Source organism: Phyllostomus hastatus, unplaced genomic scaffold (assembly GCF_019186645.2).
Source record: "Phyllostomus hastatus isolate PE091 unplaced genomic scaffold, TTU_PhHast_1.1 phas_contig_34, whole genome shotgun sequence".
Lineage (NCBI taxonomy): Eukaryota > Metazoa > Chordata > Mammalia > Chiroptera > Phyllostomidae > Phyllostomus > Phyllostomus hastatus.
In genome coordinates, this window is record NW_025333857.1 from 46,789,805 (window position 1) to 46,808,035 (window position 18,231).

Genomic DNA, 18,231 nt, shown 5'->3' on the forward strand with positions numbered 1-18,231 from the left:
CACGGAGAGAGGGCGACGCGGGGGGCGGGAAGAGAGGCTCCGGGCGATCGCAGGGTGCGAGACGCGGGGCGAGCCCCGGGGCGTGGGGCGCACCGGGGCAGGCCCTTGAAGTGGCGGGGCGCCCGGGGACCTCGCCGGCCTGAGCGGCCCCGTGCGGATCCCCCCGGGTGGTCAGCGGGTGGGCCGGAGCCCCGGGAGGTCCCCGGGCGCCGGGTCCGGGGTGGAGGCGGGGAGCCGGCCGGCGCCGGAGGGTGGGGCCGCCGGGGGGGCGGAGGCCGGGCGCGGGGAGGGGGCGGGGAGGGCGGGGGCGGGGCGGGCGGCCTGCCCGCGGAGTCACACTCGGCCGCCGCCGCCGCCGGCGCAGCGAGCGGAGACGGGCCGGGCCACGGCGACCTGACCTGGACGAGCGGCGCGCCCGGGGGCCCAGGCGGGGGGCGGGAGGAAGCGCCCGGCAGCGCCAGCCGCCCGGGCCCAGGAGGAGCGGAGCGGAGCGGAGCTGGGACACGGGTGGGGCCGCCGCAGCTCCGGATGGGACCGGCGCCCTGGGCCCGTTAGTCCAAGCTGGAGCTTCAGGAGAAGCCTTCACAGGGAGACTTACCCCTGCCTTTCCCTCCCCTCCGGCCCAGGCCTCGCTTCGCTCGCGCCCGCCCATGGTCCCAGTCCTTCCGCGGCGTGGGCCCCTTCCCACCTTACCCCCCTGGTTCTCCTTGTCGCCGTCCTCTGCCCTCCTAGCCCCTTCAGCCGTGAGGTCCCCCCAGGCCTTTTCTTTGTACCAGCCTGCCCCCCAGCCCCCACCCCATGCCAGCCTCGGATCCCCCTTTCCTTCTTAACTTTAGATTCGCCAACCTACTTCACCTCTCACTGCCCCCATCCCAGTCGCAGCCCCCTCCGTCCCTCCTTCCTCCGGCCACCCTGCTCTCAGAGCTCAGTGTCTGCCCTAGGCAGGCAGACCCACTCCTTACCCACCCCCCGGGCCTTCCTCCACCTCCTCCTCTCCCACCCCGCCACTCTTGATCCCTGCCTGTGGAGCTTGTCCTCACTCCTCTCCCTGGCCATCTGCCCCCGGCTGCAGGCTGGGTGGCGCGTGCGCCTCCAGGGTAGGCCGGAGTGGCCCCAGGTCCTGGGGGTGGTGGGGCTGCTGCTTCCTCCCCATGGCACTGCCATCACTCCTGCTGTTGGTGGCAGCCCTGGCAGGTGGGGTGCGTCCTCCCCTGGCGCGGAACCTGACGCGGAACCTGACGCTGGCGGTGGTGCTGCCGGAACACAACCTGAGCTATGCCTGGGCCTGGCCGCGGGTGGGTCCTGCTGTGGCACTGGCTGTGGAGGCGCTGGGCAGGGCACTGCCCGTGGACTTGCAGTTTGTCAGCTCTGAACTAGATGGCGCCTGCTCTGAGTACCTGGCACCACTCGGGGCTGTGGACCTCAAGCTGTACCATGACCCTGACCTTCTGTTGGGCCCCGGTTGCGTGTACCCTGCTGCCTCTGTCGCCCGCTTTGCCTCACATTGGCGCCTTCCCTTGCTGACCGCGGGTGCTGTAGCCTGTGGTTTTGCGGCTAAGAATGAGCATTATCGCACCCTGGTCCGCACTGGGCCCTCTGCTCCCAAGCTGGGTGAGTTTGTAGTGACATTACATGGGCACTTCAATTGGACTACCCGTGCTGCCTTGCTGTATCTGGACGCTCGCACAGATGACCGGCCTCACTACTTCACCATCGAGGGCGTCTTTGAGGCCCTGCAGGGCAGCAACCTCAGTGTGCAGCACCACGTGTATGCCCGTGAGCCAGGGGGCCCCGAGCAGGCCGCCCACTTCATCCGGTCCAACGGGCGCAGTGAGTGTGGCCCGGGCTGTTGTAGGGTCAGGGGGGAGGGTCGCTGGATTCCCGGAGCTCAGCGCGCAGGTGGAAACCGTGGATGAGGGGCTGTGTGTGGTGGTGGGGCCCGGATGCACGTGTGGACCGAGGGCCTGTGCAGGGCGAAGGCGTTATATTCTGGGAGCTCGCCGACGTCACAGGCGGATGCAAACAAGGAATAAGTGTGAGGGGTGAAGCTGGTGTCCAGAGAGAATGCTGGATTGGGGGGTGGAATAGAATTTGGGGAGCAATGTGAGTGCCCTAGAGTAGTAATGAATGAGGTTGACGACCACTTGAAAATGCATGAGCAGAGACTTCTAGATCTAGGGTACCAAGACCCCTTGTAGTGTGGGTCAATGATAAATCACTAAAATAGTGATGACTTTATGAATAGGCTTGGGGGTTCAGCAGATTGGGTTGGGAAAGACAGGTAAAGCTCACACTAAGAAATCCTGGGCAGCCATTGCCTATGAGCCTAGGGAAAAGCGGGGGTGGGGGTGGAGGGCAGTAGAGTTGGGGAGTAAGGAGGGCTGGCTAGGAACAGCAGGCAGGGGTCTGGGGAGAGGAGGGGCTTCAGCCTGATAGCTCCCTTCCTCTGGGGGCTGCAGCTAGTCTGAGCTCTGCCAGATGGTCCATACAGCCCCAGGGTACTTAGGACAAGACTCCAGGCTGGTGGGGGGCGGGGGCCGTGGTGGGGAGCATCTGTGGTGTGGTTAATAGGTTAGGGCACTCTCTTCCTTGCTGAAGATGGAAATGCAGATGGTTTCAGAGAGAGGGCTGTCTGGGGACCTGGATACGTTCTCAGGGTGCCCCTCTGTTGTGTGCCTGCTCCCAGTCGTATATATCTGCGGCCCTCTGGAGATGCTGCATGAGATCCTGCTTCAGGCCCAGAGGGAGAACCTGACCAATGGGGATTATGTCTTCTTTTACCTGGATGTGTTTGGAGAGAGTCTCCGTGCAGGCCCCACGCGCTCTACAGGTCGGCCCTGGCAGGACAATCGCACCTGGGACCAGGCCCAGGCCCTCAGAGAGGCCTTTCAGGTATCATTTAAGTCAGACTTGAAGGAGGTGGGGGAAATGGAGCTTCTTTGGAGGGTCTCTGTCTCTCTCTCAAGACCCCACAGAAACCCCAGGAGCATCGCAGGAATTGTGACCTGCGGGAGTGAAGTGAGCAGAGGCTTTCTAGTTTAGTATCGTTCTTTCTTACTTCCCCACCTTTGTGACTCTTCTGCAGTGTGTCTGCTAGGGCAGCCTCCCCAGGTCCCAGAACACTGACTTTTCTAAGCACCAGTAGCTGAGTGCAGCGTGGGGAAGAAAGGTTCAGGAAAATATCTGGTCCCAGCCGGTTGGAGGGCTTTCACCCTTTCTGGAGAAGTGAGGAATGATGTGATACAATTAGATACAAGAGCGAGCGAGGATATGATTATGTGTCCTGGAACAGACACTAAGAACTTTAAAGGGGACTCCATGATAATGGGAAAAAGACACAATAAAGATTTTGAAAAAAGAACTTGAGTGGTTCAGAGGAGGGAGACTCAGTGTGGCTGCAGTGAGGGGTGACTTTTTTAAAGGGGTGAGGCACTACTGTGACTTTAAAGATAGATGTCGTATTCCTAGTCAGGGTGTGAGCGCGGATCCAGGCGGCCTGAGCAAAGAGGAAGATTGGAACAGGCATGCGTGGGGGACCAAGAAGGTCCTGGCCTGACGGGAAAGAAGGGTTCGCCTGAAGTAGATACAGGAAGCAATGTTGCTGAGATATAATCACATTAAGGCATACTCAGATTGAAACGTGACTCTAAGATCAAGGCACTTGGACTTAAATGTGGGATCCTTGAGATTTTTTTGTGAAGAGAAATGCAGTGACAGATTTCAGGTTGGATTGGAGGAAGAGGAGGCTAGAAGCAGTGAGACCACTTGTAATAGGTTAGAATGGAGTGAGCTGATATGACCTTGAACTAGGGTGATAACAGCAGGAACGGAAAGAAGGGGATTTGAGGAACAATTTGTAGGGAGCATTGACGTGACTGTTCATTTCACTCCTCTTATCAAAACGCTCAATGACTTATTTCCTATAGAATTAAGCTCCAAATTATTAGTTCATTGAAGACCTCCTGCAGTCTGTCCTCAACCTACTTTTTCAGTCTTACCTCCCAATGCTCGTCATGCCAAGTACTCCCTTTACCCCTGGGCATCCCTACCCTTCCTCCTCCCCACCCCATCTCCCCATCTTTATGCTCTTTGATTCTTTTTTTAAAAAGGGATTTTATTTATTTATTCTTAGAGAGAAGGGAAAGGAGGGAGAAAGAGAGGGAGAGAAACATCAGTGTGTGAGAGATACATTGACCTGGCCCACACAACCCAGGCATGTGCCCTGACTAGGAATCGAACCAGTGACCTTTCAGTTCACAGGCTGGTACTCAATCCACTGAGCCACACCTGCCAGGGTGCTCTTTTATTCTTTGGTCTGGAATACTCTTCCTTCCCTTTCCCCAAATCTCTGCCTCTCCAGATCATACCCATGAATTGTTCCCTGATTTTTCCACAGATTTTCACTGACTTATGTACATAAGCATTTCTTATTTATTTATCGATATTCCTCCTTTTCCCAAAAAGGATGTAAGCCAGTGTATGGGGTAGCCTTAAGGTCTTTTCAACCTGGAGATACTTTGACTCTAAGTAATGCGTGTAAGGGCTGGACGTAGGTGAGTAAGATTTGTACGTGTGACTGTGACTGACTAGCGTGTGTCTGACTGCGAATGACATCGTCTGTTTGCATGCCTGAGTGTGATCTGTGGCCGCCACACTTGAACGTAGGCGGTGGCAGGACAGGTTTCGTTTACTCCCTAACTTTTGACTAAAATATTCTTCTCACCTTTGTTCATCTGAATGATGCTTGTGTATTCTTCAAGACTCAGACTGATTATCTTCCCTTCTAAGAAACTATTCCTGAATCCCTGTGTTCCTCTTTTGTGCTTACCCCTGTCTACTGTAGAACTTGTACATTATTCAGTCAGTGTTGATTCATTTGAAGACTGACTTATTCTATTATTGTTTATGGAGCACCTTTTATGTCTCACTCACTGTGCTAGGTACACAGTGGAGAATGGTATACAGTGGAGAACATAACAGATGTAGTCCCTGCCTTTTTGGAGCTTCCATTAATAGGATAGACAGACATTGAGCAAATAAATACAAATATAGAATAAATTGTGATGAGTTACTTACAGAGGTGGGGGGAGGGAGAATAAACTGGTCTGAGATGAAGATAACAAGGGGATTGTATTTTAGCTAGTGTGGTCAAGGAGGGTCCCTATGACCCTCCTGGATGAGACGATTCCATAGCTTTTGGGATGTATTTTTTTTCTGTGAAAGAAACACCTGTTTCTTGTGTGAGAATTTCTAGTAGCCAAGGGGCCCCAGCACTTACAGTAAGGGGGGATCCTAGAGGAGGGATCTAGTCAGCTAACAATCAGTTATATAAATTAATTCTCAGTTCTCCCGCTCGTTGTAGGCACTATTCAGACAGAAAAACAAAGAGTTTGCTACAACACAGCAGAAGAGGAAACAGGCAGTCAAGAATATGCCGAAGGGAGAACCAAGGCTTTGCGGTGGAGTGGGGGGGTGATGAGGTGTCTTTTTCCAGAGCCGAAGCAGGGTGGGGTGACGGAAATTGGATGGTCAGCTCCAGCCAAGGGCCGAAGAGCAGAGTGCCCTCCCCAGAGACACCTGACCCACTGGGGTCCAGAAGCAGGCCAGTCTGAAAAAACGTGGCAGCAGAGTCCTTGATACAGATACCCAAAGCTTTTCCAGGAGGGTCACGTGCTCCAGGAAAGGTCCCAGCCCCTGCTGGGTAGTTTGCTGGAGGGCAGCAACCGTGCTCATCTCTGTGTTCCTTGTGCCGAGCATGCATTTCTTGAATTGGGTTGAGGTGCATGTTGGGGAGAGCAGGGAGAGGACTAGGGATTCGTCCAGACAGGAGTAGACCTAGCAGGGACTCTAATATCAAGATGATCAACCAGGGTAGGGAAGAACAAGCAGATACAGTGGAACTGAATATGCAAATGACAGGGCTCTAAGGACCGAGAGGCCTAGGCTGAGCATTTGAGGACTACAGGGTCAGAAGCCCAGGCAGAGGTCTCAACCAAGGTGACCAGCATGACATTGGGTTACAGAGAGGGGACGCCAGCAGCTGGAATGGAATAGGCACTAGACCGAGGGTTGCATGTAAGGCTGAGCCTCTTCGGGAAACCGTTCTTTGGCTTTTTAGACCACAGATAACAGGGCTTCCTGTGGCTGCTGGAGCAGGTCCTGGGCTGGGGCAGGGGCAGGGGTCCCCTCTGCTGCCCTTGCTTATTTCCTAGGTGCACTCTTGGCTTTTACCCACTGATAGAGCCATTTTCGGCAGCCTTTGCTTGTTTTTTTCACCTGGGGTCCACTATGAAATGGGACACAATTATTTACCTTCACCTTCTCTTTAACCCCCCCCCTCACACACGGAAACTCTTGTGAGGTCATTCCCCTCCCTCCTCCTCCTTCCTCTTCTTCTCCCCCTCCTCCTCCTTCTTCCTCCCCCCTCCCCTCCTCTTCTCCTCCTTCTTCTTCCTCTCTCTCTCTCTCCCTCTCTCTCTCTCTCTCTTCCCCCCGCCCCTCTCTCCTAGCTAGTAACCACAGCAAAACAGAGTCTAGCATAGCAGTTTTCAAAGTGTGGTCTTGAGATCCCGGGGGCCCCGGAATCCTTTAAGGGAACCATGAAGTCAAAACTATTTTAAAAATCATGCTAAGATGTTATTTGCCTCTGTCACCCTCATTCTTCCATGATTGTACAGTGGAGTTTTCCAGAAGCTACGTGACCTGTGATGATGTCATTACTCTGGCAGCTATGGGAAGTGTACATGTGTTTTAAAAATTTGTCAGTTTTAATTTCTAGTATTTTAAATATGATAGATGTAATACAAATACACAAAAGCTCTTTGGGGTCCTCAATAATTTTTAGTAGTGTAAAGGGGTCATGAGACCAAAAAGTTTGAGAACTGCTAATCTAGCAAACAAATCTAAGTTTACTAGGTGTTTAGAAAGCATTAAAAACCTATCATCAGCCTTTATATTGAAACATAAATTGTGTTCGACCTGATCTTTTCCAGCTCTTTCACTGACTTTTTACACTGACAATATCCTACCCTTCTATTTTTCTTTTCTTGGACCAGGTGTTAATGAAAGAACTCTTTCAACACCATCCTCAATCCCCCTCTCCTTTTTAATTTTGCCTGAGAGCGAGAAAGTATTAGAAGTGTGCAATCAAGCATCAAAATGCTCCAGTAAGAATAATTACATCATAAAACAAACTCCAGTCTAATATAATGAATGTACATAAGAAATTGACTCCAGCCCTGGCTGGTGTGGCTCAGTGAATTGCGCACTGACCTGCAAACTGTAAGGTTGCTGGTTCCATTCCCAGTCAGGGCACACGCCTGCGTTGTGGGTCAGGCATGTTGGGGGCGTGTGAGAGGCCACCAATCAATGTTTCTTCTGTGTGCACATTGATGTTTCTCTCCCTCTCTTTCTCCCTTCCCCTCACTCTAAAGAAGAGATAAAAAGTTTCTATAGCAATCCAGGGGAAGACAATGTAGTTAGTCCTGATGCACAACAGAAGCTGTAAACAGAAGGGGAAAAAAAAAAAGAAATTGACTTCATTATTTCCTACCTGGAATGAATTGATATGCAATAGATCATGTGTGATGTATCTAGTATCTTTATGGTCTGTGTGTGCTTTCTGTGACAGGAATTAATGAAACTGATAGAAATGTCTAGATTTAAATCTGTCATCTCTCAAAGTCACATTTTACAATATGTATTGATCTGAAGTCTTTCCCTGAGGTTGTGGAGCCAGTTTCCTGTTCAAGGCAGAGGCTGGTCTCAGTGATTGTGCAAGTCTGGGGGGAGATGGAGGCCAGCACGCCATCAGCTAAGAAAGGGGAAAGGTGTGAGGCCGGCGGGGGCCAGGCAGACACCACAGTGAGAGACAGAGACACACTGACTTGTGGCCAGTGAGATGTGTGCATGGCTGAGACCAAACGTGTCATTAGCTTATCTATGAAATGTGTGTAGGTGTGTGACTGTGTTTTCTCTGTGATGTATGTCTATTACCCAGTGACGTGTAGGGCCGTGTCAGTGTGCAGGCCCGCACTGCTTCTGGCAGGTGTTTCACACACGTGAAACAAATGGGCTCTCGGCTTTTCACGGATGGAATCTCTGCCTCAAAATACTTCCCGCCATTCTCCTAGGACCTGGAATCTCTTTGATTCACTAGGTGGAGATACTGTTTTCAAAAGTCCTGAATGGAAATGTAAACATTGTACTGATAATGTTAACAGTAATTAGCACCTCAGAGAGGAGCTGTTGATCAGGGGCGCCTTTGACAGTGAGCAGGTACCCGGAAAGGACGGGGCAGATATGCTGGGAGTGCTGTGGCAGCCCTGCCGGGAGGCCTAGGCAAGGACAGGGGCTTCAGGCAGGGGCCGGGTTTTGGGGACGGAGTTGGCTTCACCTGTTTCCAAGGCTCCAGTGTCCCAGAACAATCCTCTGTACCTTTTTACGGAGGCGTGCCGCTCCCTCTCCTCAGATGTATTAAACACACACCACATACCCTCCCCCCCACAGGCACACAACACAGAGTTTAGCGTCCTCTCGCCCTTCAGACTCATCCATGTATATTTCATATCACGTGTATTTCACCAAGTTTCCCTCTCCTGCTTCCTCCCTTCCCCGATGCCTGTCTTGAACATCCTGTTCATTTTCCTCATGTGCTGTTGGTACAGACGGTACTGATCATCACGTACCGAGAACCCCCAAATCCCGAGTATCAGGAATTCCAGAATCGTCTGCTGATCAGAGCCCGGGAAGATTTTGGTGTGGAGCTGGCCCCCTCCCTGGTAAGTAGACCTCTCTTTCCTGAGAATCAGGCCAGGCTTTGAGGGAAGGCTCTTCTCCCTAACTCAGCATTAAGCCGCAGCTGTGTAGCCAGCCCTGCTTTGGGGGCTGTCCCCTTCCATCCAGGATTTTCCTTCTGCCCTAGTGTCCACTGAGGTAGGGATGGCACCTTAGGAATGAGAGGAGGGAAGAGGTCAAACCACAGGAGAGAAGAGGTAGAAGGAGATTCCAGCCGAGGGCAGGGGAGCCGGGGAAGGGAGCCTGGCAGGACAATTGTGGAGCACTGCTGAAATTGCCACCCCCAGATGAACCTCATCGCCGGCTGCTTCTATGACGGGATCCTGCTGTACGCGGAAGTCCTGAACGAAACGATACAGGAAGGGGGCACCCGGGCGGATGGACTTCGAATTGTGGAAAAAATGCAGGGACGGAGATACCATGGTAATGAAGAGGGCCAGATGGAGCCCAGAGGGCTGCTGTTAGGCTCAGGAGTGGAGTGGGCAGAAGAGAATACAGGTGCTGGGGCGGGGAGGAGGGTTAGTAGGGATCAGAGGGCCTGGCAGAGGTGGACGCATGTTAAAATCGGGGTCAGAGATGGACCCCGAGGCAGTTGGAGGAACTGTGGAGATCTGAGAGGGGCCTAGGGTAGATCTTGAAGTAAGGGCTACGCTTTTCCATCTTAGGTGTAACTGGACTGGTTGTTATGGACAAGAACAATGACCGGGAGACTGATTTTGTCCTGTGGGCCATGGGAGACCTGGATTCTGGGGACTTTCAGGTGATGGGGGAGGAGACGAGGAGGAGAGTGTGGGCCCTGCAAGTTTAGCTTTCCAGGGTTCAGTGGGGGCCAAATCAAAGGTACTAGAGGCAGGGACTTATCTTCTCTGCTGGAGCTGCATCCTGGGTGGGTAGGAGGTTGGGGAGAAAAGCAGTCAAATAACTGGGGTCCCGGGGAGGAGGCCGGGGGAGCAGGCCCGTGGGCCCAGTTCTCTCCTTCCTCACAGCCTGCAGCCCACTACTCAGGAGCCGAGAAGCAGATTTGGTGGACAGGACGGCCTATCCCCTGGGTGAAAGGGGCGCCCCCCTTGGACAATCCCCCCTGTGCCTTTGACTTGGACGACCCATCCTGTGATAAAAGTGGGTGTGTGCAGGGACTGGGAGCAATCTTTCCTCTCTTTATTTCCATTCTTCTCCCGCACCTCACTGACGGCCCCCCCCACCTTAACCCTGCTCTTCCCTCTACTTCTACTCCCCCTCGTCACTTCTTTCCCTCGAGAGGTCTGTGTGCTCCCTGTGCCCTGCGCATCACCCTTCCTGCTCCTCCAGCTCCACACACAGTCTTTCTCAGGGTCCCACTCTCCCCTTTAGCTCCACTTTCAACTCTGGCAATTGTGGCTCTGGGCACGGGAATCACCTTCATCATGTTTGGTGTTTCCAGCTTTCTCATTTTCCGGTGAGTCCTGGGCTATCCACCCACCTACTCCCCCCCGCCCCCACACACACTGCCACACAGCCTTCTGGCTGAGGCCAGGGGTCCCTGGACCGAGGGTGGGGGCAGGCCTCTTAACTTGGTGGTTGTCTCTTAGATGTCACGTCCTCCTCTCTGGCCGTTTCCTTTAGTTGTCTTTTTAGCCTCGGTGTTGTCTTTCCACTTTTTGTTTGAGACTGCGTGTGCTAACTGGTGATTTTGAGTGGGGTCTTACAAGGGCAAAGGTGAATTTCCCATGGATGCTACCATCTTAAGAAAAACTTCTACCTTTGGCCTCTGTGCTTCTAAATGAGCCCGGGACAGCGTTAGGTGCGCCAACAGTGCAACCTTCTGTCTCAGTCCTGTGTCTCGGGTGCAGCAACTGCAGCTTCAGGAGCTGCCGGGAGGCCCCTGCACCCCACTGCTGGTTTGTGGGGTGGTAGGATTGGGCTGGCCAGTCAACTGAGGTGTGCAGTCCTTACAGAAAGCTGATGCTGGAGAAGGAGCTGGCCAGCATGCTGTGGCGCATTCGCTGGGAAGAGCTGCAGTTCGGCAATTCAGAGCGGTATCACAAAGGTGCAGGCAGTCGCCTCACACTGTCACTGGTGAGCCCCTGTCTCAGCTGTCCCTCTGCTTTCCTCTGAGTTCCTGTCCTTTCCGACCCTGGACCTTTCCCAGCACATCGGCCTGTAATGATAGCCCCTGCGCCACCACCGCCATCTAATGTTCCTTTCATCCTTCCGCCTCCATGTTGCCCTTGGCCCCAGCGGGGATCCAGTTACGGCTCGCTTATGACAGCCCATGGGAAATACCAGATCTTTGCCAACACCGGTCACTTCAAGGTGAACAGTCATCCGCTTGTTCTGGTCCCCACCATTTCATCCTGTCTCATCCCCATCTGTCGCCTCTTCCCATGAACCTCTGCCCCACATAGCCCTCCTCTCTAAGTCCAGCTGAGCTCCTCGATGCTCCCACAGTTCTGCAGTGTTCCTAGCACCCACAAACGCCTGCTGATACTAATTTTCCTTTCCCCCTTTTACTCCCACTATCAGGGGAACGTTGTGGCCATCAAACATGTGAATAAGAAGCGTATCGAGCTGACCCGGCAGGTTCTGTTTGAACTCAAACATGTACGTAAAGGTGCATGGGTTGAAGTCAAGGGGTACACAGGGATGAGGAAGAGAAAGGGGAGGACTGTGGAACAGTGAAATTGGCTAGGAGGGCAGCGGCTTCATTTAAAAATGGCTTAAAGTTGTAGGTACAGTTAAGAGAAAGGTCCTCCCATATAGTGGGAGATTTCTCTAATTTATAGCTTTCAATTCTCTTCTACTTCCCCTTTTTTCCCCTAGATGAGAGATGTTCAATTCAACCACCTCACTCGCTTCATTGGTGCTTGCATAGACCCTCCCAACATTTGCATCGTCACTGAATATTGTACTCGTGGGAGTTTGCAGGTGAGGGATAGGTGGGGGTCCCAAGGGTGGGGAGATAGGTCCAGAGCTACACTGGCTCCATGCAGGTGACAGCTAGTGGGACTGGGATAGTCACATAATCTATTTCATGTCACTTGCCAGGATATTCTGGAAAATGACAGCATCAACTTGGACTGGATGTTTCGTTATTCACTCATTAATGACCTTGTTAAGGTGAGTCTTCTCTGTGCCTCTTTAAGAGCTCATCCACTTTACAACGCCTTGATCTTTCAATCTTTGCTTATGACTTTTCCTTCTAGTCCTCTGAAAGCCCCACACTCTCCATCTCCCTTCTTCTTGTTGTTGGGCAATAATGGATAAGCAAAGGGTCTGGGGCTTTTCATGGGGGAAATGAGTTTTATCTGCCACAGAGAGTCCTGTACTTGTTAGAGATATTTCAGATCTCTCTCTTTGTTTGTTTGTTTTTCACCCTCCAAGAGCATATATTAAAATCCCAGAGCAGGGAAAAGATGAATGTAGTCTCTAAAAATATTTCTCTCTTTTTTTCATCATTTACTCTCTGACCAGTATTTCATGTATCTGCTCTTTTGGTCTGAAAAATTGAAATGTAAAAAATATTTACTAGTAAAACTAAGCAACTAAGGAACATTATACTAAACCTTTGGTATATACTAGGTGTCAGCTAGTTTCAGGTGGCCCAGAGGTCTGTGGATTTGCGAGGGTGTACGTTTGGGTCTTGCAGGAGTTGGACAGGCTTTGAGAAGCAAGTGCCAGAGCCAATTAGCTAGATTAGTGTATCCTTCACCCCCGACTTGAAGCTGGTTTGATTTTTTCTGCTTAATTCTCATGAGGCTATTTAACATTTTGTGTGTGTGTGTGTGTGAAAGCTTGCTATTACATGATAAAAATATAAAGAAGATAAAAAGTTGATGTGGTGCCCAGCTGGAGGTGTGCTGATAAATACAAGAAAAACGTGACTCTGGGAAAGTAGTCTGGAACAAAGTCAGGAGCCTGGTCACTTTGTATTCACAAATGTGGAGATTCCCAAAGGTTTTGTTGATATGGAAAGGAATGAAAAGGAAGAGTTCACAGAGACTAGAGCTATGAATTGTTTCAGTCTGGAGCCTAAACGTCAGGCAGAGGTGTTTTGGGTAGCACACAAAACATTGTATTCTTTTTCCGTGCCACCGGCCCGGGCTTGGGTGGGCCCCAGGGTTTCCTTCTGGGAAGCACCGCTCTGCCTCTTTAGGACCTGCCCTCTTGTCCCTCACAGGCAAAGGTTCTCTCCTCTTGGCCCCACGGGGCCGGAAGTGTCAGGCTGCTGCACTAGCTTGGCAGCTGTCTCCTACTTTTGTCCATTTTCCAGGTTTTTTTTTTAATCCAGATTTTTCTAATTTTCTATTTTCTGCACCTTCTTTCTGGCCCGGCACCCCCTCTGGTAGATCATGTTCCTCCTTCATCCTGACCTGCTTGCCTACACATGGGTATACATTAAAGTTTACAACTAGTCTTCCTTGATGCATCTAGGTACTCTCGATACTCCGGTCTCCAGCCATGTCTTCCTAAGTAGTGGCTATGCGTTTGAGGCCGCCACGGGTGTCATGTCATTCTTGGAGTTTACCCTCGTAGTTCTGTTTCCTTCCCTGCTCAGAAGATTGACAGGCTAACAGTTGATAGCTCCCCTTGTCCCCTGTCTTAAGCATGTCTCCGGTCCCTGGTGCCTGAGTGAGTACCAGGAGATTGCATTTGGTACAAGGAAGGGATGATTCTTCTATTCCGCCTGCTTCCTTGGGTGGGAACTGCACAGAAGGCCTTCCACAATTAGTGTGCTGTGTTTGTGGTCCCAAGATCTTCAGGCAGCTAGCTAATGCCCATCTCATGGACAGGCGGTCCCCTAAACCAGAAACTTGCTCTACATCCTGCAGGGCATGGCCTTTCTCCATAACAGCATCATTGCATGCCACGGGAGTCTCAAGTCCTCCAACTGTGTGGTGGATAGTCGTTTTGTGCTCAAAATCACAGACTATGGCCTGGCCAGCTTTCGATCAACTGCTGAACCTGATGACAGCCACGCCCTCTATGCCAGTAAGGCCTCCCCTCAACCCCCATGCCGACTTTTGTATTGCTCCTCTAGCCCCGGTCATTTCCTCCTAGGGTAGGACAGGGAGATGGAGTGACAGTAATATGGGCAGCATTATGGGAGAGAGCCCAGGTGGTCTCGGGAATGCCCCTTTTAAGGACTTGGCCAGCCGATTCCCTCTTTTCAGAGAAGCTGTGGACTGCCCCAGAACTGCTCAGTGGCAACCCCTTGCCAACCACAGGCATGCAGAAGGCTGATGTCTATAGCTTTGGGATCATCTTACAGGAGATAGCGCTTCGCAGTGGCCCTTTCTATGTGGAGGGCCTGGACCTCAGCCCCAAAGGTGAGAGTCAATCTACTACATACAGCCTCCTCCACTTGGGGGGCCCTGTTCTTCATCCAAACCCTTTATCGCCTTCAGAGATTGTTCAGAAGGTCCGAAATGGTCAGCGGCCATATTTCCGGCCTACTATTGACCGGACACAGCTGAATGAAGAACTAGTTTTGCTGATGGAGCGATGTTGGGCCCAGGACCCAGCTGAGCGGCCAGACTTCGGGCAGATTAAGACCTTCATTCGCCGCTTTAACAAGTGAGAGGGCACTGAGGGGCAGGGGCTCCCCAGAGATAGAAGCCTCATCAGGCTTCGTGGATGAGGTGGGGTTGGTCGGTGCTAAGAGGGCGGGCTGGGTAGAAAGTCCTGGGAGTCTTGAGAATCTTGAAACAGTTGCCATGTGCTGGCCTCCCTCTCCCTGCCCACCCAGGGAGGGTGGCACCAGCATACTGGACAACCTCCTGCTGCGCATGGAGCAGTACGCCAACAACCTGGAGAAGCTGGTGGAGGAACGCACGCAGGCCTATCTGGAGGAGAAGCGCAAGGCGGAGGCTCTGCTCTACCAAATTCTACCCCAGTGAGACTTCTGTGTCCCCCTTCCTGCCTTTCCCTTTCATGTTCTGCTCTGTTGGATTGTGCCTCATCATCAGTCTCCTGAGAATTCACCTTCCAACGCTTAGAACCCTGCTTCGTTACCTCTGGCGCCAGTGAGCCTTTCTGGCTAGAGACTATTTCCATTCTGTTTCCACGTGCGCTGTGCTGCCTCCTTCTTAGGACAATGGTCTACCATGCCTTTGCTCCAGCAAGTGTATGTAGGACAGTCCTGACTTGAGACATTTAGCCCCCGTCCCCAGGGAGCCCATTCCAATTCTCATGGACTGTACCGCTTACCTTGCGCCAGGCTACAGTGCCTTCCCAGCGGCCTGCCTTCTCCTCCACCAGGCTCAGTTTTCAGGGTAGGACTAACTCATTTCTTTTCTCATTTCATTTCTTTTTGGCTCAAACTGCACCCCGGTTTTCTAGTTCAGTGGCAGAGCAGTTAAAACGGGGAGAGACTGTGCAGGCTGAGGCCTTTGATAGTGTTACCATCTACTTCAGTGACATCGTGGGCTTCACAGCTTTGTCAGCAGAGAGCACCCCAATGCAGGTGAGTGCCCTGGGTGAGATTCCGGGGTGGGATGGGGACGTGGGGGAGGTTCACGGAGGCGTATGATCCTCGATTATAGGAAAGATCGGTTTGTTCTGGAGTTCCTGTATCTTGTTATGGCCCTCGGGCTAAGAATTTTTAAAAAAATATTTACTTATTGTTAGAGCAAGGTGAAAGGAGGGAGAAAAAGTGGGAGAGAAACATCAGTGTGAGGTTGCCTCTCGTGCACCCCTAGCTGGGGACCTGGCCTGCAACCCAGGTGTGTGCCCCAATGGGGAATCGAACCGGCGACCCTTTGGTTCGCAGGCTGCCACTCAATCTACTGAGCCACACCAGCCAGGGTGAATTCTTAGAAAGTTGGACACAAGGCTCAGGGCCTCAACTTTCCCATCCATTAGGTAGTGACACTTCTTAATGACCTGTACACCTGCTTTGATGCCATAATTGACAACTTCGACGTCTACAAGGTAAGAGCTGGGACTGCCCTCCTACTGAGACCCCTTTAAAACCCAGTCTCCTTGAACCCCCTGTGCCCTCCCTGTTCCATGGTGTTTCCCCTCCTGAGTCTCCAGCACCCTAGCACTGCAGTGCCCTTTGCGGACAAATGAGGCTTTGGTGCTCTAACTCCATTCCAGTCTAATTTCCTGTGACTCCTCAGGGTCCCCTCCTCGGAACCATCACAAGATGTAGCCCCCATCTGCTACGTTTTCCTGGGGGTATAAAAACAGCCTATCCATCTTTTCTTTCATTCCCTCCAAACATGAAAGAATCATACAGGATGTGGGTATGGAATGGTTTATTGGGGGTGCGGGGTGAGCTGTGCTGTAAACGGTTTTTGTTGGACTTGCTGAGCTAGCACAGGGTGGGTTTTATTGTGCTTGGGGGCAGCAATGATTTGGATCTGAATATGGGCTCTGTGACTCAGTGTGCGGCTAGGGGCAAGTCACAGGAGGAGCTCCCTGTGCCTCAGGCGTTTTATTTGTAATATGGGAATAGATTTATTGTGGAAAATGCCTGACATTGTATAGATAATAAATATTCATTCTTGTCCCTTCCTTTTGGATTTACTCTACTCTCTCTGTTATGACTGGAAGAAAGCCTTCCCATAAACCCTTTACTCAGATTCACTAATTTATATATTTTTCCCTATTTGCTTTATTTATTAAAAAGTTATCTACATAATTATCTTCTGAACCACTTGAGAGTGACTTTCAGACATAGTGCCCCTTTATCCTAAACAGTTCAGGGTTGAGTTCCTAAAAACAGGGACAGTCTCTTACACAGCTTCGGTACGTCTAACGAAACCAAGCACCTGCCTTCTGACCTTGGATGGCCGTCTGAGGCCCATTTCCTTGGGCCGGCGTGACCTCCTCCTGCCTCTGCTCTTCAGCCTGGCGTGTCTCCTTGCTTCCCGCTTCCTGAGAGCACAGTCTATTGTCCATGTCCTGTTGCCAGCAGGGTGTCCACTCACTCAGCAAATGTTCACCGAGTGTTCACTGGGTGCTGGGGCGGAGCAGGAAGATTTAAAGATTCCCTTGATTCCCCTTCCCCATCTATTCTTAGGACCATGGCACCTATTTTTCCAGTCAATGTTTTGGCCTCCCAGGCTGTCAGGATGACTCACAGTGGTGTCCAGCTGGTTCCCTTCTACTCTTCCCCATTCCCACTGACATAGACAGAAGTGACATGTGAGTCCCCCTCTCAAATCAGGTAGAGACGATTGGAGACGCCTACATGGTGGTATCCGGTCTCCCAGGCCGAAATGGTCAACGCCATGCCCCGGAAATTGCTCGTATGGCCCTGGCATTACTGGATGCAGTTTCTTCCTTCCGAATTCGCCACCGACCCCATGATCAGCTGAGGCTACGCATTGGGGTCCACACGGGTAAGGCTAACTCTCACTCCAGCCCCAGTATCCACCTTCCCCAGGCTCTCCCAACCTGTTTCTTCTCATAGGACCGGTCTGTGCTGGGGTTGTCGGCCTGAAGATGCCCCGCTATTGTCTTTTTGGGGACACGGTGAACACTGCTTCCCGAATGGAGTCTAACGGTCAAGGTGAGACATGGGCCTTTGGTCCCAGCTTCACTCTCAATCTGTGTTGCCCTTTTGTTCTTTTCAGGGTTTCTCCAAATCTCTCAGTATGAGACCACAGTTCCTGGCTGCCCCATTCTGGGACATGTTTAGGTTCTGGGACATGCGTGCTGGGAAGACGGAGAGCGGCCTGAGGGTGGCGGTTGGGTAAAGCTCTCCCTGACACCACCAATTCTTCTGTTGCCTCTTTTCTTCTTCTTCCCACCCCCCCATCCCACCCCAGCCCTGAAGATCCACGTCTCCTCTACCACCAAGGATGCCCTGGATGAGCTAGGATGCTTCCAGCTAGAGCTTCGGGGAGATGTGGAGATGAAGGTGATGGCAGACCAAGGGAAAGGGGGCATGGAAAGGGAGGAGGAAAGCGATTATGAAGATCACTCTGGGGGAAGAGAGGGAGATAAGGGGACTAACACAGAAGAATCTGAATTTTATCCACTCCTCTGCTCGCAGGGAAAAGGAAAGATGCGAACTTACTGGCTCCTAGGAGAGCGGAAAGGACCTGCTGGACTTCTGTGAACTCCAATTCTTTTCAAGTCAGATAATCTCCTGCTGCTAGTGCCTGGGTAGGCAGTGGCTATCATCTCTCCATACCCCAGAAATGGACATTGTCATATGAGACGGGAATCACCCTTATGTGGAAGTTGTTGACCTTTGCAGCTCAGCCTTGTATATATGCCTGCCCCTCTTGGCCTGCTCCCCTTCTCCCCTACCTTCTGTAAATATCTGTATCTAAACCAGAATATTTTGGCCAATTATAAAAACAACAACAACAACAACAACAAAACCCATGATGTCATAGTCAGGGCAGCTCCAAGGCAAGGTGTTGGGGGTATGAACAAAGAAACTCAGGGAATCACTGAATTAGCAGCCTCGGAACCAGAAAAAAACCCTTTATGGAAAGC

General features: G+C 51.9%; 1 protein-coding gene across 3 annotated transcripts; it reads left to right on the top strand.

Annotated features, from left to right (window-relative positions):
• The first annotated feature begins 344 nt into the window (after positions 1–344).
• NPR2 (natriuretic peptide receptor 2) lies at positions 345–18,113 on the top strand. Of its 3 annotated transcripts, XM_045840692.1 has the most exons (22): positions 345–1,830; positions 2,687–2,892; positions 8,667–8,780; positions 9,084–9,219; positions 9,462–9,556; positions 9,783–9,915; positions 10,147–10,231; positions 10,731–10,851; positions 11,014–11,088; positions 11,299–11,376; positions 11,596–11,700; positions 11,821–11,892; positions 13,605–13,764; positions 13,947–14,102; positions 14,181–14,349; positions 14,522–14,668; positions 15,115–15,238; positions 15,637–15,705; positions 16,949–17,123; positions 17,195–17,293; positions 17,553–17,644; positions 17,780–18,113. In XM_045840692.1, the coding sequence occupies exons 1-22, from the start codon at positions 1,152–1,154 to the stop codon at positions 17,843–17,845; spliced, it is 3,156 nt and encodes a 1,051-aa protein (XP_045696648.1). In that variant the 5' UTR covers positions 345–1,151; the 3' UTR covers positions 17,846–18,113. The 3 variants fall into 3 exon arrangements, with proteins under 3 accessions (XP_045696648.1, XP_045696650.1, XP_045696649.1); XM_045840694.1 differs by lacking the exon at positions 10,147–10,231 and having other exon boundaries at positions 9,783–9,919; XM_045840693.1 differs by lacking the exon at positions 11,014–11,088.
• The last annotated feature ends 118 nt before the right edge of the window (positions 18,114–18,231 follow it).